General features: G+C 41.0%; 3 protein-coding genes across 5 annotated transcripts in view; 2 read left to right on the forward strand and 1 right to left on the reverse strand.

The window, feature by feature from the left end:
- The window catches only part of atxn7 (ataxin 7), a 34,318-nt gene extending 31,800 nt beyond the window's left edge, over positions 1–2,518 (forward strand). Inside the window, exon 13 of the mRNA XM_030051971.1 lies at positions 255–2,518. Coding sequence (XP_029907831.1) covers positions 255–272 — 18 coding nt within the window. The 3' untranslated portion in view covers positions 273–2,518. The remainder of the gene's footprint in view (positions 1–254) is intronic.
- Positions 2,519–3,563: 1,045 nt separating this feature from the next.
- psmd6 (proteasome 26S subunit, non-ATPase 6) lies at positions 3,564–7,737 on the reverse strand. The gene is made up of 8 exons (XM_030052570.1): positions 7,448–7,737; positions 6,812–7,017; positions 5,796–5,941; positions 5,350–5,569; positions 5,094–5,202; positions 4,681–4,849; positions 3,905–3,982; positions 3,564–3,806 (listed from the first exon to the last, which is right to left on the reverse strand). Exons 1-8 carry the CDS (start codon positions 7,590–7,592, stop codon positions 3,710–3,712), a joined length of 1,170 nt encoding a protein of 389 aa, XP_029908430.1. The 5' UTR covers positions 7,593–7,737; the 3' UTR covers positions 3,564–3,709.
- An 874-nt stretch (positions 7,738–8,611) lies between these two features.
- Positions 8,612–16,283, forward strand: slc2a9l1 (solute carrier family 2 member 9, like 1). 3 transcript variants are annotated; one of them, XM_030050799.1, is made up of 12 exons: positions 8,612–8,652; positions 9,575–9,670; positions 11,121–11,281; positions 11,371–11,495; positions 11,643–11,772; positions 12,160–12,308; positions 12,784–12,971; positions 13,143–13,253; positions 14,500–14,601; positions 14,976–15,051; positions 15,183–15,310; positions 15,779–16,283. In XM_030050799.1, the coding sequence occupies exons 1-12, from the start codon at positions 8,629–8,631 to the stop codon at positions 15,962–15,964; spliced, it is 1,476 nt and encodes a 491-aa protein (XP_029906659.1). In that variant the 5' UTR covers positions 8,612–8,628; the 3' UTR covers positions 15,965–16,283. The 3 variants fall into 3 exon arrangements, with proteins under 3 accessions (XP_029906659.1, XP_029906660.1, XP_029906661.1); XM_030050800.1 differs by having other exon boundaries at positions 13,176–13,253; XM_030050801.1 differs by lacking the exons at positions 8,612–8,652; positions 9,575–9,670 and adding an exon at positions 10,712–10,770.
- Positions 16,284–24,473: the final 8,190 nt, after the last annotated feature.

Consider the following 24,473-nt stretch of genomic DNA (forward strand, 5'->3'; position numbering starts at 1 on the left):
ATTTCACCACAGTCCCCTCTTTTTATTCCTCAGTACTCACTCATTATTTGAAGAAAATCTCTCTCGATTTATATGTCAAAGAAATATTCAAGCCAACTGTCAGTATTGCATTGATAGAAATGACAATGACAATGACATCCATCCTTGTGCCCCATATATAGAATTTATCCTTAAGGCTCATTGGGACAGCAGAACTACATTGATGTATTTCTTAACACCTGTTTTAATATTGATTTCCTGTCTCCCTTTCCTAGCCAAAGGCCCGTCCCTGACAGCGGTGTCCGGTTTCTGTGTATGGAACCGGCAGGCGGATGGGGAAGAGGAGGGGGCAGCCCCCATACTGCTCCAGACTGCACGAGGCCTTCGAAAATCAAACCCACATTACTCTCAGCTTCCCACAATGCTCAGGGTGGAGATGATCTGGACAGCCCAGTGACATCAACGTTGTTATGGTCCTTAAACTATTTTTCCCAAAGCCATGTGTGTGTGCATGTGTGTGTGCATGTGTGTTTGGGGGGGGGTTGCAGCTGAAGCACCATTTGGGGAAATGGCAGGTGTTGGAGTGTCAGGGGTCTAATGGAGTAAGCCAGTAACCCCACCCCCTTCCCCCAGTAAGTGTCATCCCAATGTTCTGAGAGGTCTTCCTGTCTGGTTTGAAGGAGGAGAAGCAGCAGCCGTGGGTCATGTGACCTGCGGTTCAAAGCTTAAAGGGTTCAGGTTAAGGGCTGCCATAACAAGCCGTCATGATGCTGAGCAAGTGGGGAGACAACAAGCAAAATCTCTTCCGTGTGTGTGCGTGTAGAGAGTGTGTGTGTGCGCATGTATGACTATTTTTCTCATGTCAGATTCTGCTGGACTACTGGAATTTTCAACTTATTTACACCCCCAGCGCCTGATCTCAGAAGCCTTGGAAGGAGAGAGCAGGAGAAGGAGCAAACTGTTAGTTCCAACACCTTAAACAATACACAATCACCTTGTTGTTTCACTTTTCACTATTCATTAGTTTCGACTTCTCTTAGTGACACATTAACCTCAGGTTACATGCAGTAGCCCGAGATGAGTCGGTAGGGACGAATCTAGTCAGTTCTTTGTTACCCAAAATAATTATGCAAGTGTTACCTTTTTTATGTTTTCTTACAAGCTTTTTACACTGAACTACAAAGAGTCTTTGTAGATGTGGCGAAGACAGTCGATTGTGCTTGCAAATGTGAAACGGACGCCTGATGTGCCCATTCAATTGAATCTTTTGTCATAGAGATAGCTTGGTCTTTAGGACACCTGTTTATTTCATGAATCTTTTCATTGTGCAAAAGGATAGCCACAGTAGACTACCCCCAACTGTGAACAGCACTAGATAACTACTTGCACCACAGGCAGTACGTAGTTGCCCACAAAGCCAGCCAAAGGCCGCTATTAGCTTCGCTATCCTATTTAATTTTTTTTTTTTTTTTTTTTTAAACTAAAGGTTGTGCAGTCTTGCCCGTGAAGTGGTGATGGTGCACTGCCTCTGTGTGGAGAGGCAAGAACTGTGCAAACAAAAGTGGTTGGTGTCCCAGCTTGTTCTCTGACACTCTGAGAATTGTCATCTTGTTTATACCCTTTTGGCTTTTTGAAATCCACACAGGTGTTGGTGAGCAGATGTTTTGGTATTGCTTTTTTTTTTTTTTTTAAACACAGGGAATCAAATATGGTACGTCTTAATTGGAGCAAATATATGCACCCCACCTGTCTTCTGTGGGCAAGATTGTCTTTCCCAGTTGTAACCACTATCCCAGCTCTAGCTGGAAAAGATTCAGTGTCTCACCGCAACACTGGTGGCTTCTAGTGAGAAAAGATTTGTCACAGCAGAATGGATGGCCAAACGTTGTACTTCTATTCCTTTGTCAGAATGGAGTCTTAAATCGGGCAGTACTTCCCCATCTCATTGAGATGTTTGATAGTTGCTATATTTTGGGTGTTTGTGGGTTTTTTGGTGCGAGATTCATGGAGATGGCTTCACAGGAAACGTTAAAAACTTTTGGTAACACCTGTTGATTTGTTGAACCTCTACTGATGTCAAATAGTGTGGGGAGTAGAGGAGAAAATTTTCTTTTGTACCTTACTTTAGCTTTTTTCTTGTAGCCTATGTATCAAACAAGTATTGAAGTATCCCTATTTGAGAATACGTATTTTGTTAACAAATTGTACATAGTGAAATATGTATTTTTGCACAGGCATTTTTCGTACACAGATTTTTGGTACAATTTAAAAGTCATTATTTATTTAGTAAACAAGATGACAAGTCAAAGAACTTGATTATTTGAAGTGGTTCACTGCCAAGTCTATATAATGCAATACGCCTATATGTAGAAGCTGAAGCATCTCATGAATCGTGTACTGGGATCCTTTAAGGAAAATAGGTGAAGTGTTGCCACTGTAGCATGTGTCTGTATGACAGAGGAAACCTTTATTCACTTTTCAAGGTCTCAATCACATGTGCTTTTACAATACATTTTACGTTGCCTATGAATCAACAAAATGGAAAAAAAAAATGTTTTTGTGACCCAGTTAGCCTGTGATTCTGAAATGTCCTGCAGGCTTGAAGCTGTGCCCATTGTCTAACCAATTTCCACAGACTCTTCAGTCATACACTTTGTAGATGGAATACCTTAAATACATTTCACAATTGAAACACTTATTTCCTTTTATAAGGCTGAAGGGACTTAAGCAATCATTATTGCAAGGAAGAGGAACACTTCAAACAGTCCAACTGCTTGCATCATTGTTGCCAAACAAGTAATTTGAATCACAGCTTTTAAGGAAATTGTTAGTTTGCAGCTTTTAAAGAAAAAATGAATTAAGAAAGTGCCTGAATTTGTTTCACTCCGACTGTTTGAGGACAGTATTTTTGGGTTAAGTTTTACCTTACTTGAATGTTCGAAGTGTTTAGGAGCTTGCTTTTAAAATCTGCCTATGAACCTAAATGTGGTAAAACCCGAGAGCTTGTCAGCTGTCCGGTATGAAACACTTAGTGTTTTGCATTTTTTGGATTTATCAAAGTTTTCCAGAAGAGATATCAAAATTTTCTGTGAGCTTGAGTGTGCGGCTGAAGCCCCTCTGGTTTACTGGGATTTGTATGTAAAATGTTCAATCAAGTGTTTTTGTTTACCCTCCAACTCCACATACATCTTTGGCATCATTTCCACTTGATGGAAACATTGCAAGGATGCATTTTAGTATCATCAGAGCACCGTAGACTTGGAATGTGAAAGTGAGGGAATACAGCTTGCTTCTGGGAGGAGAAAATCCACCATTCATACTATGTAAAAGCGTGTATAGATTTTTTTGTATACATTATCAAAATCATTTTGATCAGCTGGACTTATGTATTGGCTGCTATGTAATTCATGAACAAAACATGATAGGTTAGAATTAATATTTAAAGAAAAAAAAGATTGTATAGTCTATTTGTTTTGTAACAAGTTTCTGTAAATAAAATAATTTATACTGCTATTTATATGAAATGATGTCTCTGCCTCTTTTCTGAAGTGAAAACCGGTGTCAACAAATCCAAACCCAGTCTCAACAGTCAAAGAAAACACTTTTTATTATGTACACAATATAAGGGTCACTTTGTCAGACAAACTATTGGTTTGGATAGAGGATACAACGAGAAAAGTCATGCACTTCTGCCTTGCAATGATCAGAGAGAAATTATGGCCTCCAATAGTTACATGTTGATTACTCGTGACAACTTCTGCACTCTGTTCAGCAACAGGTCACCCTTCTTGATGGTCTCCTGGTACTGCCAGTTCTTGCTGTCAGGTCTGGGGAGAAGAGCAGGAAAAGCATCACAGTCCTGTTGGCTAAGGTTTTTTCTAAGGAGGACTGAACTTCGGTGGTTAATGTAAAATAGTATTTTTACCTATTGGTTTCCACAATCTCGTTTACTTTGTCAATTTTACAATGGAGACGACCGGCGGCTATGAATCGGGAGAGTTCCCTGAGGAAATAGAGGAAAATGGCATTAATTAGTCCCAAAACAGTTGTGGTGGTACCACAGCACTTCTCTAAAATCCTTAGTTGAGCACATGGAAAGAAAAAAAAAAGGAAAATCCAAACACTAAATATTGCTCCCAGGAAGCTTTAATTGTACAATGTTTCAAGCCACAGGGTTGAAACAGTGAAATACTGCTTGACAAAGACCCACTTAGGGATGAAATATTGTGTGGGTTTGTGCTTCTAAGTAGCATGATTTAGTGCTTGGGTGCGGCTGATTTTAACCCTGCACTAGAAATAAGGTCATCTGACTTAAATTTTTCAACTAAGCACCTAAATTCGTTACCTAATTCCTGAACACTTGTTCCCCTTTAACTGGGCTCCTTTACATAGATTTTGATGCATTTAAGCAGTTTAACATCACAAACCGTAACAGATGAATTTTTTGGAAACCTGACCAGTGCTATAATGATACTACATCAGAGCTCCTGAGGCTTGGTGATACAGCGGTAATGATGATCCACCTTGCTGTCTTATAATTTATTATTTCAGATCATTTGATAGCATGAACAGCTCTAAGTCCTGATAAAAAATGTAACAGAATTTTTTATCTTTATGTCATGATGCTTTGGGAGAAACTCGGGTCGGGCCTACACCATTCCACAGGATGTGGCAGGTGAAAAGCAACATGCTGGGACTCACTGGTCAATGAACTCTGTGCTGACGCCGAAAGCCTCGGCCATGTAGCCCAGGGTGAGTGAGCGGTAAGACTCCAGCAGCTGGCTGTACGCCTGAATCCTCATCTCCCTCACATAGTAGCGGTAGTGTGGGGCAAACAGCCAGTCCTTCTTCATCTCCTGCTCCACCATGGCTGTAGCACAACGGGAGGAAAAATAAATGGTTATTAAAAATGTATCATCTGTGTGCATACAACTTTTCCTGCAGAGACACATGGGTGGGATTGAGTGGGAAAAACACTTGACATCTGCTATTTTTCTGTCCTGATCACACTGTTTTAGCCCGTCAAGGAACCAAACCTAAACTAGGTTTGCTCTGTTAGTCTATCAGTGATGTCAAGTCATTTTTGAGGCCAGTGAAGGAAAAGGCTGACTCACCCAGGGACTGGAAGAAGACAGAGTAGCGGCATTCATAGAGGGAGAAGAGATACTGGCGAACAGCAGGCAGACTGTGGAGAACCTCCAAGATCTCGGCTCCCTTTATCACCTGGGAGGAATACCCAAAGGGACATATTCAAAAAAAAAAAAAAAAAAAAAAAAAAAGTCATACTGAAAACTTCATATAAAATAAACCACCCAGCCTTCTTGTCTATGTTCTTGTGACCCCATGCACTGACTCCATCTCCCTGCCTACCTTTTCGCGGAGGTCAGGCCTCTTGAGGGCAATCATACAGACGTAGACTGTGTAGGTGACAAAGGTCTTGTAGTCCATGAGTTCGTAGGAGGTGAAGGTGGAGACGGTGTCAAGGAAGAGCTCGGCGGCCTGCTTGAAGTCCCTGATGGCCACGCAGTACAGGCCCTGGTAGACCTTCAGACGATTCCTCCTGTCCCAGTCGCCGCCCTCCTCGATAAGGCTGAGGAAACAGACAGTACTTAGTATTTAACACCAAGGCTGTCAGTGGAATAGTGCTTCTGTTAGGTTAGGTGGAAAAAGTACAGCATAAAATAGTCAATGACTAATGTATACCACATTGCCGGTGTTTTGGAATGATGATGCTATAAATGAAATATAATAAAAACAATGGATGGGCAACAAGAGAGAAAAAAATCACATGAACACATCCTAGTTAAAGCCATTACCTCTTGGCTTTCTCAGAGTTGCGTGTGATGAGGTCACTATCCATGTAGAAGAGGCCGATTCTCAGCAGGTAAAACACAATATCTAGTCTGTGACCCAGAGCCACCGTCTTGTCATAAGTCTTCCTGAAGGCTGTCAGGGCTCCCTCCTGTGGACGCACAAGGCAAGGCAGACATGTCAATCAATTCAGCTGATATGGATAATTTGGGAAAACACACAAAAGCATAGACATTAGGCCTAGCACTATCTTAGAGGGAAGCCATTTTTCTTATAATGTAATGCAAAGGTTGGAGGGATCATAGTGACTGAACTACACCACTCACAGGAAGAGAGAAACAAGCCATCACATGAAATCTGTCAGTACACATAATATGAGACGCTCCAGTTCACAGTCAGGTGGCTCGACTGCAGGTTTGTGCTGTGTCTGGGCAGATTTACACCATCGCAAAAAACATGTTGAGGAGCAATGGAGCATCCGCTGCCATCCCTTGGCGAGCATCCTTATAGGCCATTTGTCGGCAGACTACAACTTCTGCTTTCGTGCAGCTCAGTTTCATTAGAAGCTCCACTAAACCACAGTTGGACTTGATCAAGAAACAAAACTGGAGACCATGAGGATTTCTATTGAGAGACATGTTGACATTAATGTTGGAATCGGTGCTCTCATGGCACTGGTGGGGATTTTTAGGCATGATACACCAAAGGGCCAAAAGGTAAAGATATTAGTGTCTTCATACATCTCCTTAGCCAGAAAAAAATGCACTTGGTGTTTTGATACTATATCATCTATAGCGATCAGGAAAGGAAACACAGTGTCTTGTCTGCAGTTCCAACATGTGCCAGTCACTTTCACCATTACATTCAGATCACTTAAGTCTACCTAGTATATAAACTGATCAGCCACATCAGAAATCTACAGCAAGTGTCTGATGTTAATTTTCCAACCTGGTCATATTATGTCTCAAATATAAATATGAACAAAATCATGCCAGGTGTGTGCTATGGAGTACAATCTCACCTTGTCCCCGATTCTGATGAGATATTCAGCTTTGGCCATCATGGCGTCCCGTATCTCGCTCTCTCCCAGGTTCTTCTCCGCATCTTCCAGGACGTCGTCCAGGCGTTTCAGCTCCTCTTCATTGGCCTTTTTCATTTTGCTCAGTAAGTCACTGTCTAGCTGCCACTTGAGCTCCTTGCACAGGCCCTCATAGTACGGTGCCATGTCTGGAAAAGACAAGGGAAGGGAAGGGAAGATCACCTCGCTTGACAGAATATGACAAGCGTCAAGAAAACAGGCAAAATGACAGATTTCAGGAGACTATGTGGAAAACTATATTAAAGTATGAACTTCAGACAGTAATCAGGAGATGTAATTCATTTTGAACCCATTTCAGCACAGCAGCACCCACAAAGCTTTAAGTTTCCTCAGCTGATGCTGCACAAACTGTTTACCACGAAGCTGAAGTTTGCTAGTTGGCTAACTGACGCTGGGTTAGCTTAACCTAAAACTGGATGAAGTTAGCAAGCCATGTGTTTGGAAGCGGGGCGCATTTTGAGATTTTAACGAGCCACATTGACTTTATTCAGCTCAAACACCTCCAGTGTTCGTACACCGGCCGGACTAAAGCAAGACAGCGGCGCGGTGCTAACTCACTGTTGGCTTTGATAGCGTCCATGAGCTCCGTCTTCACTTTAGCGTCCTGTCGGTGACCATCCATCGTCAGCAGAAACTTGAGCTGTGCTATCCTCAGATCGGGGTTCTTGGGCAGACCCTCTTCTTCCAGGTTCTCCAGCGGCATCTTAGCCAAACAGTGGGAAATGTACTAAAAAAAAATAAGGACTATAAGAAAGTTTCTTTGTGTGGATATGTATCTGTTAGCCAACGATGACTACGGAAAACACCGCTCTGCTGCTTCCGCCAGTGCGTCTAGTCAAGGACGAGACGAGAGGCACGACCAGCGGGACAATGTACTAACGCTTTCACTGTTCACTGCCCCCTACTGGACATAAGTGTGAATGACACTTTTGAGAGACAGACAAGATTTTACGTTTGTCAATGATTAATGGGACATTTAATGTGTGCGTCAAACAACGAAAATCCTACCATTAAATAATGACAGTCCGAGTCAAATAATAACATTATGACATCTAATGGCAAACAGTAGACCCGCACCCTACACTGGTGATTTTTCATTTAACTTATTTTGTTTTTTGATAGTTTTCTTTTTCTTATTTTTTTCATGTGTATTTGTGAGGTAGTTGACTTTTCTATCCTCATTATTTGAAAGTGTAAGTTTTTTTTCTACGTTATTAGGGTCATAAGTGTTCAACATCAGATGTAACCATTTATTGTTGTGGCATAGAAAATGTCCCGTATACATGTAATGATGGCAATGGCAAATAAAAAGATGGGTAAACTATAACTACCACAACTGGAAGAAGCTCTCAGGCTTTATTGCCTGCCTTCTGGTGAGGTGCATATATTATTTATTTATATATGAGTGTCAGTAAAGAAAATCAGTCAGTCAATCAATCAATCAACGTCCAGCTGGCAATCATTATAAATATGAACATGGATGGTATACAGGCACATAAGCACATAAACTCAGGTCATTTGGGCTTTCCTTCCTATGAGCCTCTTCAGCAGCTTGACATGCCTGTGATGTCCAACCCACAGCAGAGAGGTGCAGGCCGGGTTGTTGGTTACTTCTCTTGTACTCATGGATGTAAAAAATTACCTCAGACCTGTAAAAAAATACCTAACAGAGCTCCTGCAGACTGGAGACATGTAAGCTCCTCATGTCAGAGGCAAATGGATCTCCCGGTCAAGACAGAATGGAAACTTTGCTGAGGCAGCTGGTAGGCTTATTTAATTCTACTAATTTTATTTTACACGAGTCACTTTTAACTTTAATGTTACGAGGCCTCACACAGCAGCTGAAGTAAGAAGTTGAAAATCAATTAGAAAAAAAAAAAAACAAAAGAGGGAAAAATCATTTTGAGTTTATCACACAATTTTAATTATTGATTTTTAAGTTAATAGTGTAGGCATAACAATGACAAAGTATAACTTTTATTTCTTTAAATAATCATGTGACCTCAGTGACTCAGCTGATTTTAGCCACTGAGAGTCACTGAGGTCCCGATTATTTATTAAAAAAGAAAAAAGTCCCCTTTTGGAAACAATGTCGATGTCCCAGCCATCAAGACATCCTGTGTCAAGATATTTCTGCACCTTAAGACTTTTAGAGAGAAAACTGAAAGTAAAGTGGAGATCTTTTAGGACATGATTTGAAGACTTTTTGGACATTGTGAAATGTATTTAGACACCTAACCTTAAATTATAGTTTTGTCTTGAGCCATCTCAAGACTGTAAAACTTAAATTGTGCTTAGATTGACTAACCCTAACCCTAGATTGAGACAACAAAATTGTGATCACAAATCTATATTTTTCTTGTTTTATTTATATAAAATCCAGATAATGTCAAAGGTTATGCTCTCATCCTGTATACATTTTACATAGTGCACAGTACAGCAATTTCAATAAGAAAATAAATTACACCAAACTGCAATTACAGTCAAAGGGAAAAGGGATTTTCTTCTTTTTATGTTGAAGTTAAACAGACCTCAAGCTTGTCCTCAAGCTTTAGTTTCGCAACTGAGACCATGCAAAAAGGGAAAAAAAATATTGCCACTGCTTCCTCTGGTGAAAACAAAGTCCTGTTTTAAACACTGCACAATCCTAAACCTATTCTTGACTCTGTCTGCTTTGAAATTCAGACTCGTGGAAACGCTCTGTTCTTCATCCTCATTTTGGGAATTGGAGGAAGCTTTCAAAACGGCTTCCACATCGTCGGCGTCAGTTCACCCTCACCGGTGAGATACATCAGTGCTTATTTGCTTATACTTTTCATCCATTTCATCAACGTGTTGCTCAGAGTGAGAGAAGTTTAACCAGCATTTACCTGCTGATACAGAAACCAGGAGAAACGCCTTTCACAGGACAGATTGATAGCTTCTTCTTGTAGAGTAAAGCCCTCCCAGCATTAGGAACCACACTCTGTTTGTCCATCTCGCTCTGTCTGAATGAATGAAAAGTTGAGGTTTTTACAGTTTTTTTCAATCGTTTTACCTCCTCTGTCAACTCAGAAACGCTGGTATCAAAACAGTGAATACATAGGCCTAATGAGAGGCGCACTTCCCAAAATAATACATTTTGTTTGCAAAAGGCTCTTACCATGACAAAACATTTCAAACATGCAGCAAAAGCACATTTTGTCACCGCCGAATACAACTTGCAGTCAAGCGAGTTAATCCAGCCACGCACTCACTTCATACTCAACACCAAAATGCAACATACTCTTTTTAGTCTGAGCAGGTTCCACTTTACTTTTTTCCTGTGTATATTGCAGTCATATTTTTGACAATTTACAGAGTTACATATTGTAAAGCAAGTAGCAAAAGCCAATATTTCCCTCAAACAACTCAACTTCTGCCCAAATGAGTAGATTCCTTCAGTCAGCTCTACTGAACTGTAACACAGCTGACAGCAGAATACAAAATACAGCTGTCAGTTTGAACAAGGTTCTCCTGTGAGCTACACATTCAAATGTGAACTTACAATAAAGAACTGCATCCAAACTCAAAAAGACTTTGAAGTGAAATTTTACTGTATTGATGGCAAAAACTGAAATACTGTAATTCACATACAGTATTACACAGAAAAACTCAAAGGAGTTGAGAAAAAAAAATACAAAATACAATTTATAGGCCCCTTTTTTGTAGGTGCATACTGATTGATTGGTGAATGGTGATTTGTGGAAAGGGTAGTGATGCAGGTGCACTAGTGATTTCACAGTGATGCAGCTCATTTCTATCAGCTGTGAGCAGACGTTTTGGAGTCAGGGCCATGTAAATGACACATGTGAGAAGTGTTGTGCAAAAGAGCGTGAAAAATTTGTGAATCCAATGAAAAGGTATGAACACATTTGCAAAAGAAAACTTCTGCTGTGGTTTGGAGGTGAAGATGATGACAAAGTGGATCCCAGTTTCATTATACTGGAAAAAGCTGTAATGTGATGCTGATTTGTAGAAGGCCTACGTACAAAACTAGGAAACATCTTGTCACCAGCATGGGCTTCTGTGGGTGTCTGGCTCTCACAGCTACTGTTTGAACAGCTGTGTCTGTGTCTGTCTGGATAATTGTGAGCGGTTTGTACTGCTTAAAAAACAACAACATTTTTTTTATTGAGTCCTTATTCAGTCAGTGCACGGGGTGAAGTTTAGGCTCCACACAGTGTCCTCCCTTACACCTTTCACTTTGCAGTTCATACAAAGCTTCATCAACAGCACTTGGTATGAGAGGTATGGAGAGCTTCCGCCTCCACAGACAGTCACTCTCATCTGGTCTGCCATTGTATCGACATACGCCATTGGGGGACTGCTCGGTGCCCTCAGCGCCAAGTTTTTAACAGGCATGCTTGGAAGGTGAGTCAGAGACACTTCATACAGCAGTTGGGATATATGGATGTGTAATCTGTGTATGATGTTGATTTATCACCCGTTCCCTCTCCTAGGAAGAGAGCGATGCTCGGCAACAACTTTATCAGCATTGTTGCAGCAGCTGTCATGCTGACAAGTAAAGCTGCCAGCTCTTTTGAATGCATCATTCTGGCCCGATTTGTGTTTGGCCTTTCAGCAGGTGAGCCAGCGGTGCATATCCAATGCTGTGGCAGACATTAATTCACTGCACATAGAAGATCACTCTACCAACAACACCTGCAATACAACAGTGAATGTGAACATGGTTAGTGCTGAAGACTGCACTTTGGGGTGCTGTGAATTGCAGGGCTAGGAGTATGCATCCAGTCAATATACCTCGCAGAGAGCTCACCCCAAAAAATAAGAGGCATGGTGACTCTGACCACTGCAACGTTTACCTCCATCGGCAAACTGTCTGGACAATTTTTTGGACTGAGGTATTCATTTTTCATTTTTTTTTTCATTTTGTAAATTGCTCTGAGACAAAAGAGTGTGTTTTGCTAAAGACACTTGCTCTTCTAAAGAAACATGCCGATAAGGTGAATCCAGAGAAAAGCCATTATCCCTCATTGATTTCCATTAGTAAATCTACGCCCATCACAAACAACAAGTTAGTTAAACCCTAAGACCCTAAGCTTAAGGGTCTGACAACTGGGGTGTAGATTGTGCAAAATTGGCTGTTATTCAATAGAAGGAAGACAGATGTCCCTGATAAGTTGTACTTTCAAAGTGTTCATATAGATTGAGACTACATTTTTGATGACATAAACCATCAAACATATTTTTTTATTATGAAATGCAACACTTCATTTTGTTTGTTTCAGCGAGATCCTTGGCCGTGAGGAGCACTGGAACATCCTCCTCTCCGTCCCAGCGTGTTTATCCGTAGTTCAGCTTCTTGTGCTGCCTTTCTTTCCTGAGGCTCCCAGATATTTATTAATAGAGAAAGGTGATGCAGAGGCTTGCAGAAAAGGTTGGTATGTTTCCTGCTATGTGCGCAAACAGCCCTAATGTGAATCACAACCTCAGACTCTTAGAACATTGCAAAAATGATGTGTTTGTGTCCTCGCACGTCACACGTTATGACTCAACACACTCAACATTTGTCCTTCGCCGCACTGCCTCAACTCATAGCCAGCTGTTCCCTTTCATGCAGCAAACAAACAGAGGCGTCTTTGAGGCAAACAGCTTGCTAAATTTGTTGCTGAGAGTCATCCGAGGTGCGCTGCAGTGGTGAATCAAAGTCCATGCTGTGAAATATCGAGGCAAATGTGAAATCCACCAACATGTTTCAGCACACAGATCCTCTTTCAGTGTCTTTCATCACACATCTTCCCATGGCTGTCTTTGCTACAGCCATGGAAAAGAGCATATTTCTGTCTGTCTGTCTGTCTGTCTTTTTTTTTTTTTTTTTTTGTCTGCTTATCTGTCTGTCTCTCTCATCCTAGCCCTCCAGAGTCTATGGGGCCAAGGTGAATACAAGCAGGAGATGGAGGGGATGGCGGCTGAGCAGTCAGTCGTTAAAGGAGTCCGCCCTAAAAGTCTTTTGGAGCTTCTTAGAGACAGGAGTGTCCGATGGCAGCTCATCAGCATGGCCGTGATCTATGGCTGCACCCAGTTTTCGGCTTCACCAACAGTGAGAATGGCCACCATTTCATATTCCTAACATTTGTCCTCCACAAACATTCGCCTGATGCATGTAAGATGAGAAAGCCGCCCTAAAAACTCCTATTACATCATAATTTTGTGACATAAAAGCGGTGAAGTGTCCAAGAAATGATTGTTCACCTGTTTCTCTCCCTGCCAGATAAGTGTCTTCTCCTTTGACATCTTCCTGAAGGCAGGTATCCCAAGGGAGAAGATCCGCTATGTCACCTTGGGTATTGGAGCCACGGAGGTTCTCAGCTCCATTTCCTGTGTGAGAGACAAATCTTACCTTCTTCAGCTGTTTTTCTATACATGTTCGATACCAACATGCGAGTCACTTTGGTCATGCAGTGTGTCTGCTCCACAGAAAGGGCAGGGATACAATATCTTCAATCCAAAGCTCTCATGTTGCCTTCAGATGTGTTTATTCCATGGTCAAAACTACTTCCTGGTCTGTTAAGGGAATACACTCAACACTGGAGGAGATTGGCCCATTGGACAGCTTATCCATTATGTGATGACAACATAGCCATAAAATTAACCCTGCATTCCCGGTAGATTTTTAACTCCGGTGCTCCACGAAAACCCTTATGCATGACACTGATTCATAGCGTGTGACAAGAATTACTTAAAAAGCGAGAAGACGAGAACTTGTCTGAAATGACATGGCGAGGAATTGTAAATGATTCGTGGCCTGCTCTGGCAGTTTTAGATTAGATTAGATTCAACTTTACTGTCATTGCACAAAGTACAAGAACTAAAATAACGAAATGCAGTTTAGCATCTAACTGGAAGTGCAAAAAAATAAAAAGTGCAGTGCAGCGAATATAAATATATGTTTATTATCTATAGTACAGTATTTACAGTGTGAATATGAACAGTAGATAGAGCATGGTATGGTCTCTGGAGTCTAGTGAAATAGTGATAATAAATAGTACATATAATAAATATAGTATATACACATGTTGAGTAGGAAATTGGCTCAATGCACATGAACTATGACATTTGATTCAATTCAATTTTATTTATTTATATAGCCCAGAATCACAAATTACAATTTTGTCGCAAAGGGCTTTACAACATCCTCTGTCCTTGGACCCTATATAAAAACATCACACAATTTTTAATTATTAGGAACTTTTTTTTTTCACTGAGACTACAGCTAAAATCATTGTCTAGTGAAGAGAAACATAGTTACAAGTAGTTCCACAAATAAACATGGCCATATCAGCTATATTGAGATAATTAATTATTATGAGACAAATTTGACTACTTAGCATGAGTGTTCATATTTTGGATAATGCTAGTTTCTTACTATCACTCAACATTACATGCTGAAGTGCTAACATCAGAGAGTGAATGATACTGGCACACTGATGGTATACTTTGGTGTCCTGTAAGTTAACCAGTGGGTCAACCTGAAAAAAAAAAATCTCCTGACAACAAGAAACGTTTTGCTCACATTTTCCCAAATTATTTCTGCTTCTCCCTCTGCTGACCTCCTGTCTCTCCCTCAGGGCCTAATGATTGAGCACACAGGGAGGAGGCCGCTGCTCTGGGGTGGCTTCGGTGCCATGTCAGCCATTCAGGTGTTCCTCACCATCACACTCAACCTGAAGGCAAGCCTGCAACTTTTGCCCTAGAGTGTGACACTGGGGTAGCAACAACAGCGCTCACCATATGTCAGCGCTGCCTGAGCCACATTACAAAACAAATGAGCTCACCACTTGGATGACCAAACAAATGTGTACTCACATTACTTGCCACACACAGAATGGGAAACTGTGGCACCAAAGACAATTAATTTTTTTTTTCTCCCTTCATTTTTGACTTATGTCGTATGGTTATCGGAGGAATCCTGCAAGCAGCTGTATTTTCATAAAAGACATAAATGTGGTAACTCAGATGACAATGATGCGCTTATGACATTTAACCCTGCCCAGCTGATATACATGTACTAGCATTCAGATAAACTACAATTATCTTCTTACAGGACTCAAGCTATTGGGTTCCATACATTACGGTTGTGCTCATCATCCTGTTAATCATCTCCTACGTGGGAGGACCTGGTATGACACTTTTACTCAGCTGATAAAACCGGAACTTGCCATTTGAACACCACACCACGTACAACACAGTGTTACGCTTGCCTGCTTAGGTAACTCACTGGATCTCATGTCCCTCTCTCTGGATTACCTAGTGGGAGTCGCAACCTCTCTCAGCACTGAGCTCTTCATCCAGTCTTATCGTCCAGCAGCAGTTTCCTTGATGAGCTTCCAGCGCTGGCTGTCCTTCTCCTTGATTGGCCTGGTCTTCCCCTTCCTCATTGTGAGTGCACACGTTGCAGCCTGATGCTAATGTCCCACAGTAACTGTATTTATGTGTGCTTCTCTTGAGACTGTACACTATTATCCAGAAAAATAACAACAAATCTCCAGTCAACAGATTTTCAATAAGACAACACACATGGTTTTCTGCCTTCTTATATCCTAACTGGGATTCTTGAGGCTTAAAAATGACAAAATACAGAAAATATATAGTTCTCCCTTAACCATAAATCACCACGGATTAGAGTGAGACGCCTGTGCAGTTAGGCATATATTTAAGCTCAAAAAGAATAAGTTCCTGTCATAATATAACAAAATGCAGGTCTCCAGATATCTTTTAGCATACTGTATGTATTCCAAAAACCACAAGAAGAGGCTTTATCGTGTCATATTATATTGAAAGACACCAAATTCCTTTTCTTAATACTTTGTTGAAACATTAAAGCCTTCTGTTTTCTCCGTGTCCCAGGAAGCCCTCGAGTCGTACTGCTTTGTGCTGTTTGCCTCTGTGTCCCTCCTGGGTTTTCTCTTTACCTTCTTCATCCTGCCTGAGACGAAGGGAAAAACCTTGGTGGAGATCTCGGAAGAGTTCAAAGCCATCACTGTGTGCGGGAAATCGTTCTCAGAGGACGAACCTGTGGAGACCAAGTTATGAGACAGTGAACTGATGCAGAAACTGCTCTTCAAATGAACTGTTGCTTCAAATTAACAAGGAGGTGATGGTTTGGTCTGTGCAACCAAGTCAGACTATGGAATGTATGGAATATGTTTATTTCATTCTATGTACTTTCAACATGTATCTTTAAAATGGTGTAAAACAAAAGATTGGAGTTTCCCCTGGACAGCAAAGCTCCACATAGAAAACTGTGATAGTGTCAGTTTTGCATATTGAAGTTGCAGGGCTTTCTCTGTGACTTCTTGCAGTCTGAAATCAGTTTGTGGAGTGTGGTTGTTTCAAAATAAAGCTTCTAGTAATGTCATTTTCTCAGCCACTTTTTTTCCCCCCTAGTTAACACATTTTCTAATCAATCAAAGTCCCTGCAGTGTGCATGGCAAAAGGTTTAACTGGCACCGTAATGAAAAGGTTAAATCTACTGCTACACTTCTTTCAAATTTTGTGCCAAACAATTCAGATATTTCTGTCCGAGGAAAAGAAAGAGTTTCATTACAAAAGCTTTGCATCCGTTTTCCAAAAATACACTACATTGGTATTGATTGCTCGGTGTCACAAAAGTACAAAAGCAAGGATGACGAGTAAGTTTTGCAATAATCCCTGAATTAATTTTACTTTCATGCCACCGACCATATTCCTAAAATTTGTCTTATTTTTCAACTGATTGACACATTGCCCTTGAGGAAACACATCCCTAGTCGTGCCGGGGGGTAATACAAGTTTTTCTGCGTCATTCATCTGATGTTAATGGATTAGACTGTTTTTGCTTTGCACCTCAGACCCATGAGAGAGGGCTATTTGTCATCATCTTGCTCATCTGTGAACTGGAGGATCCTGGCAGGATGGTTTCCATGCCACTGTTATCAGTTCTCCCTCATTGATTAGGTATATGTCACTGGTTATTTGAGACTTCCCTCTTCTAAAATTAAGAAGATGCATCAGTCTTCTTTATATTCTCTGACAGATTTATAGTGTGCATGTTTAGAGAGTGAATGAGAGATTTACTGAGCTGTTAGGCTATGTTGTCTTATAATTTCATGTAAGACATTTATTGACATCTACAGCAACTTTATTACACTGCTGCAATTGTGATTATCCTGACAAGCAAAGGTACTAACCTTTGTGCAATAATTGTGATGGCTGTGCAGCAGGAGAGGGTATCTTCATTAAAAGTTCATTAAAAATAAACAAACAAATAAATAAACATTTGTACATGTTAAAGGAACAGAAATCCAAGATAACATCTACATTATTTGATCACTGGCTTGATGCATTGAGGTGAACAAAGTTAGTTTGGCATTTCAGTTCCAGTGTTGACAGATGTTTACATTTTGTTTCATTTTATTTTATGAAGCCCATTTGGCAGAGTAGTTAGTTTGAAAATTAAAATGCAGTTTTGCCAAATGGAGACTTTCTGTGTGTTTTGGCAGACATTACAAGAAGATCCACCTCCTCACTGAGTTGTTGCTCAAACCTGCTACATGACAAATACAACTTATCTTACCTTCCTTACTTTCTTTGGCTCGCTGCTCTGTGTGCTGAGTTACACTGGAGAAATCCTCCATTTGCCAATAACGACTATCAATAAAAAGCATTTTGCACAACAATCCACATATTTCTTGAAAAACTGAACCCTATAAGAAGGGTTAGACTGCTGACTGTGCTGAGATACACTGTAAGTTACCCATACCTGCTGCACTTCTCCTGCAGGTGCAACATGTTTGTTACTAGAGGTCAGTAGTTTCTCTCCTCCATCTTTCTAGCAATAAATCATCCACTGGTCCCTTTTGGCTGTGCTGTCTCCTCCCTGACCCATGCAGGGAACGAGATTAACGGGATATGTTTCACAGAGTCCTGCAGAGTGAACTGTCATCTCTCTCTCTCTCTGCAGTAGCTGATCTAGAAGTTTTTTTACTTGAGATGGCAGAGGGGTGGCAGGGAGGGCAAAGGAGTTTTGGCAGGCAGCTGGTGGGAAGATCAGGTGACTTTAAGGTATATTTTAATTTACTTAGATTGGGAGTGTAATAATAATAATTAAATCTCCTCAGTGAAAGAGACAGACTCAAGAAAATGTGTCTATAGAAAGCTCAAAGCGCAATGAGTGCAAACCAGGACCAAGAGTGGCTGCCATACTATTACTAATAGAATCACTAAGGATTATATAGAGAATTTCAAATTTATATATTGACCTATTTGCTTCAAAAGACTGCTCATGCAAATTCAAATTGAGAAATGTGAATTACTTTATTTTTCACCATTAGAATATGTTAATGACTCGCACAAGTCTGTTATCTATCATCCATGAAACTGCTCTCATAGTAGGCAGAGGAGCAGAAAGACTGCCCACTGCATTTTCCCTCTTCCACTAAATCACCAGAGGCTCAGGTCATCCCTAAACCCCAGCGGATTCTCCTGCATCATTAGTGCGAAATCTGCAAACTAAGACTTTCCCCGTGAGTCCTCTTGACCCCCAGCCAGCTCTTTAAAAGGGATCCCTGGCCTTAATGATTTAGTTGGGTCTTTCAGGGTCTCCCCTGCCTTATCACTGGCCCCCAGCCGCTAGCAGTCATCCAGTCTTCATTAGCTACTAAACACACTCTGCCCGCAGCTCAGTGCTCTGGAGATGGGAGCTGTGATTGGCATTGTCTTTGCTCGGCAGATCATCCTGTACCGGTGTCCTGAAGCTCCTCGTTATCAGTGGACGGGGATTAACTGGAGGATTAATAAGAGTACCCAGAGTAACGGCCAACAGTTCACTCCTGGTCAGCTGGAACAATCACTTTAGTCAGTGCGTGTCCTCCAGTTTTTGTCTAAAGAATAGAATAAGAAAAAAACTGTAGGGGTTTTGATCCAGTTTAAAGCATGTCCAAAGAAATGCTGGACATGCTTATTGAAGAGAAAAACACTGAGATACTCCAGATTATAATGCTGCAAAATACTGTGCTGACAAGATGCACCTTCATCTGCCGTCACTCCAGTGCCACAGATGGGTCTCACTGGTATTATCCGCCTTATACAGCTGTAATGGCTTCTTCCTGCCAATAGATGGCATTGTTAATCTGCTGCTGGCAGCCTCAAACCAGCGACTGCAACGGAGCACCAAGAGCAACTCTGAGAGCCATCGCAAGAGACATAAAAACACAGAAAACAACGCCTCTGGCCCATAGCAACCAACCCAAGGCACTTGAAATGATGTTTCAAGTTTAGAAATGTTTGGGTTGACTGGTGCATTTATTTCAGATTTTACTGATGTGCAGTGAGAGTTAAAGATCTGATGCAATCAAATGTATAAGAGTGGAAGTAATTAATTTCATACTCTCCTTGCTGTATTGGAGTCACTTTTTCTATGTAACAGCACATAGTACTGTAAGCATATAAGTATTTTTAAAAGTGAGCAATTCCACTTGTACATCTGTCTTAATCAAAAAATTATAAATGATTACTAAAATGAAAGTTTAATTAACATTTTAATGTAGTAAGGTCCTCATAAGAAGAGCCTGTCCAACAATAATCTGGCCTGTTGTCCCCATGTTTTTGTGTTTTATTTTTTTGTTTTATTTATATATTTATGCAGACTTTTTTTTTTTTTTTATTATTTAACCCTATAAAGCCATTTGTATCATACATGATACACATTTTCAATTCCATTTTTCGTTTTCAGTTTAATCAATACTTGACCAAAATACTGTTGTATACCTTTGAACACTTCCCCTGTTCACCCTGGACCATACCATTGGCCCTTCAAGTACATATCATATATCATACACCAGAAAGGTTGTGTAATAACATATTTTTTGAATTTCTTTTTTTATGTATTTTGTTATAGGACTAAATAAAGGGTTCAGTTTCAAAAAATTGGAATTTTCTGCCAATTCTTTCATAGTTCAGGCTTTATAGGGTTAAACGATCTGTTTTGATGTCTGTCCTCTCATCTTCCATGGGAAAATCATTTCTTGGGAAAAAATATCTTTGTCAAAAAGTGGTAAAATAGATTTTTAGACCAGTAATTTTACTTGTGCATTGGTACATTTTTACATATGAATACAATTTCCAGTTGAGAAGGATATTTTAGTATTCCCTCCACACTATGGACACCTGGTGCTACCTCTTAACAACTTACCCAAACAAGGCTCACTTATATTTTTGGATCAAATGGTAAAAGACAGAAGTTCAATAGACATTGTTCTGGGTAATACCTTGAAAGAGGCATTTTGGAGTGCCTAATGGTATTTTTAGTCCTTTTATGGCTTTCACCGAGACTTGAGCTCCATCAGAATGTAAAAGCCTCCTGCAGTAGTGAATCCACAGGGACGGAGAGGTGAAATGAGGGCCGTTACTGTTCTTTGTCTACGCCTGGCAACACATGAGCACACCGGTGCGACCGCCTGTAACGGCAAATGGAAGAGGAGCAAAAACTCATACATACATCTATTACAGACTGAATGAGTGAGTCACTGTATCATAAAAACCCAAGTTGTACATTGGTGTGGTTGGACGCCCCCACACAGATAGAGCATGTGCTGATTTTTCCAATGAATAGGCCTGCATTATGCTCATGCCACGTGAACATGATTGATAAATGAAACAATGTCGTTTAGCGCGCGGGCCTCTCAACAATCCCACTTGATGAAACTGTCCATTGTGTCTGAAGATTATCTACTTTGTCTAAGTGGAAACGAATGGGTAACAGATGCCCGGGGAATTAACAGGTCGTGCTGACACTCTTCGATGCCCTTGGTGAAGGACAAACTCAAATTTGAATTTGTGTTCATGCCAACGGAACTTTCTGCACTGCAGTTGTTGTCGATGCACAGGGCGGTATCAACAAACTTGTTGCCTCTCCTCCGTGATCTCATAGACACAGCTACAGGCATGACGTTGAGTACATAGAGGATTTTTTTTTTTCCAAAAATGAGTGCTGGCATGAAAGTAAAACCTACTACTTAACTTAACTGACTTAAGACTTTTGCTTGCAATACAGCACCATTTTAGAGGATATAATAACTTAGATTTCATAATATTGAGTGCTATTTTTTCTGTATATTTTCTAAATGAAGATCTCCATAAAAGCCAGCCATAACGATGTTCCCCAAGCTTTTCACATCTACTCGAACCACAATTGCAAATATGATGAGCTAAATAGGCCCATTTGCCTGTGTAGGAATCACAGTGTAATGATAATTTGTAGGTCTTGGAGGGTCTTGGAGAAATCCACCGCTGTAATGTCAACATCACAGGCCATCTTTGCCTCGTTTACAGCTGGAGGTTTAATAGCTTCATCCATCATGCTAGCTAAAGGGAAGACAGTAAGACAGAGAGAGAGGGACAGAGAGAGAGAGAGAGAGAGAGAGATAGAGAGAGAGAGAGAGAGAGAGAGAGAGAAGTTGAAAGAAGCAGAAACAGAAGTAAACAGCAGAGGAGAGAAAGACGACACAAGAGACGCCAAAGTGAGCGCTTAAGATGATCATAAGACGATGGAAGACGCAGAGAAAATTTGAATGGTGTCCTTTTATATTAAATGTTGCTAGCAGGGGTGATTTAGCGCAGGTGGCACACAGATGGGAACCCCCCCTTCCAACCCCACCCCCTGGGATCTGCGCTTGTTAATGAGTCACCGCCAGGAGGGGTGGGGAGGGCTGACATCATGAACCAGACGGAGCCCTCTGGCAGTGTGGCGTTGAGGTACCCAGCATGCCACTCTCCATTATGGCGGGGTGTCCCTCAAGCCATTTGATCCGCGGATTAAGACCAAACCTGGCAGCGTTTCACTGCGCCACGTGTCAGAGTGAGCAAACACTGGAGACGGATTGTTTGTGCGCTTTCTAATGACGATAATCATGTCTGATGAGGAACCCACAGAGGATAATTATTAAGCTCTAATGAATCATAGAGAACATGTGTCATTTCTGACTATGCATAACATAGTGGCTGATGATCCCTCGTGTTTTTTTGTTTTTTTTGTTTTTTTTTTTTTTATTTAGACCCTTACCAAAACTTGTAGTCCACTCAATAGACAAACAGATTAAGATCCGGGATTAGTTTGAGAGGTGGAACGGATTAAGCCACAAGGTGATGACCGGTCACAGTTGAAGCCGGTGGAAGGGCAAAGGTCGTGGTTAACTTGGTTAGGACGGAGTTTGAGAGTTACAACGGGGTTTAGTCAAGGTCTGTGAGTGTTTCACAGTTTGCTGTCCTTTATCTTGGAAACAACTGGGATTTGTGGTGATGTAAACAGTGGGGAAGTTGTTGAAGCTAATTAGATTTGCGTCTGGTATGCAGGGTTTTAATCACAAAGTAGGAAGTTAAGGCAGTCAAGGGGTGAAGTTGGTAGTCATGGCTAGAGGAGAGGAGAGGAGAGGACAGGAGAGGAGAGGAGAGGAGTGCAGCAGATGGGTCGGGGGTTACTGTCACACAGAATTAACACATTCAGCTCAGGACAGGGGTGAGCCACTCAGACAGGACTGTGGTACTTACTCGCTCCCATCACTAAACACAGAGGATTCTGTGAGTGGTTGATCAGGGAGGGAAATCCCCTGCTGTCCTCCTGCCCCTAAGTGTGCGGATTATGGGCCATATAGACCAATTATTCCCGACGTATCCGGTTTTAGTGCCGGAATACGGGGGGATTCACACTCCGGGGAAGTGCAGGGAAAACATTCCCAGAGATCGATTGTGAAAACATTACAAATCCCTGAAAAAATAAAATTGCTGCATTTAACCTTTAGTTGTGTAATCTCCATTCACCTTGAACAAGTGATTTTTGTCCCAGTCCGGCTCATCCATCTAAATGTCAGATTGCAGGAAAGGTCGGGTATTACAGTGATAGACTATTTGTGCATTCTGTTTACATTGTTCTGGTGCATTCTTACCACGGTAATTGGACACACATGACAAGGTAGAGGGAGGGGAGCTGTGGCAGACTGCTGCTAAGGCCTCGGTCATTCCTGTCACGCGTCTCTTATTTGCCGGCCTGGTCTCCTGAGTGTGTACATGTGCATGTGTGCATATGTGTGTATACTAGCTATGTGTGTGGGGTGTGATAACACACCACCAGCATTCTTCATTTGTAAATAATTGAATCAGGCTATTTTAGTTTGCTCAGAGCACGGCTGTAATTTGCAGCCGTTCTGCTCTTAAGGACCGGTAATTATGGCTTTTAGAGTCTTCCAAAACAACTCAAACAGCTTCAACTCATGACAGCTGTGCATCTGTGGCTACACACACACACACACACACACACACACACACACACTAGTTAAATGCTTGGCTGCTAATTAAAGTAAAATGGCACAGTTGCCAGCTTAGGTACATTTAAATACACAGCCATGCACAAGGAGCATACTTGGTAAGTAGGAGTGCATAGAAATAAAGGTTCGTATGAATGAATAATTTGTTTTTGCTATTGTTGAGTTTTAAAGCAGTTGGACCTACACCCACAGTCACAACCTGTATGTTTTCAAAAGTGATAATGGTGTGATGAAACTTATTTGAAACTTATTTTAGAGGATAGTAGATAAGTTACAGTCTTCGTTTAACAATAAGAACAGACTGAATTGTTTAGAATAGGGAACTACATGTTTTGTTTTTTGGTTTTTTTTCCCCATTCATAATTCAATTGCATGCATACAAGGCCATCTATAAGCCTGAAAACAGGGTCGTTCAGACCCTGAAGAGGAATATTGTCTGTCTTCACATTGTCAGCTGATTTGCATGTTGTTTATCCAACTTGGACACATACCTCAGTTTTGACTAAAGGTGGACTATCTCTTCTCCAGACACTTACTTCTCTGTCCGTCCTTAATGGGCCAAAAAGCTGTAATTGTAATTTAACTGGCACTTGTTGCTGCAGGAAAAAGCAAATAAAACAAACTCAGCTGTTCCTGAGACTCCTCACCTGTTTTATGCGTGACGTCATGACAGTTCATTGAATATCGGTGGTCACATGAAAAGTTATGTGCATTCCTCAGCAAATAGAACAATATGGTTGCAACCATCGGGACACCTTAAAAACCATTGAGCTTTACTCTCCTTGGTTAAACCAAAAGGCTCTTTGCCATAAGGCTAAGCCCACAACTGCTTTCCCGGGTGACAGTAATAATCTGGGAACATAATGCAAACTAACTAAGCTCAACAAAGTAATGGAACTGTCTATGTACGCAAGAGCAGTTTTATTTTGTTGAAATGGTGCATCATGTCCCCCATTATGCAGCGCTGCTGTTTAGCCTCATTAGAAATCATTCATAGTCATTACACCAGGCATGATTAACTTACCTCTGCAATTAAAACTCATATTAAAATGCATGAGTTTGGATGTTACATACAAAGACACAGCTCTTCACCTTTCAAATTATATACAAACTGTTTTACTAGTTTTATACAAATTCTTATGAAATTAATACACACAAAAGTACATAAAAAACACACTAAAATTGAGCATATAGCCAATTCCAGAAGTTTAATATCCGAAACAGCATCCTGTGAAAATGACTGA

The sequence above is a fragment of the Myripristis murdjan genome, chromosome 5 (assembly GCF_902150065.1).
Source record: "Myripristis murdjan chromosome 5, fMyrMur1.1, whole genome shotgun sequence".
NCBI classification, from domain to species: domain Eukaryota; kingdom Metazoa; phylum Chordata; class Actinopteri; order Holocentriformes; family Holocentridae; genus Myripristis; species Myripristis murdjan.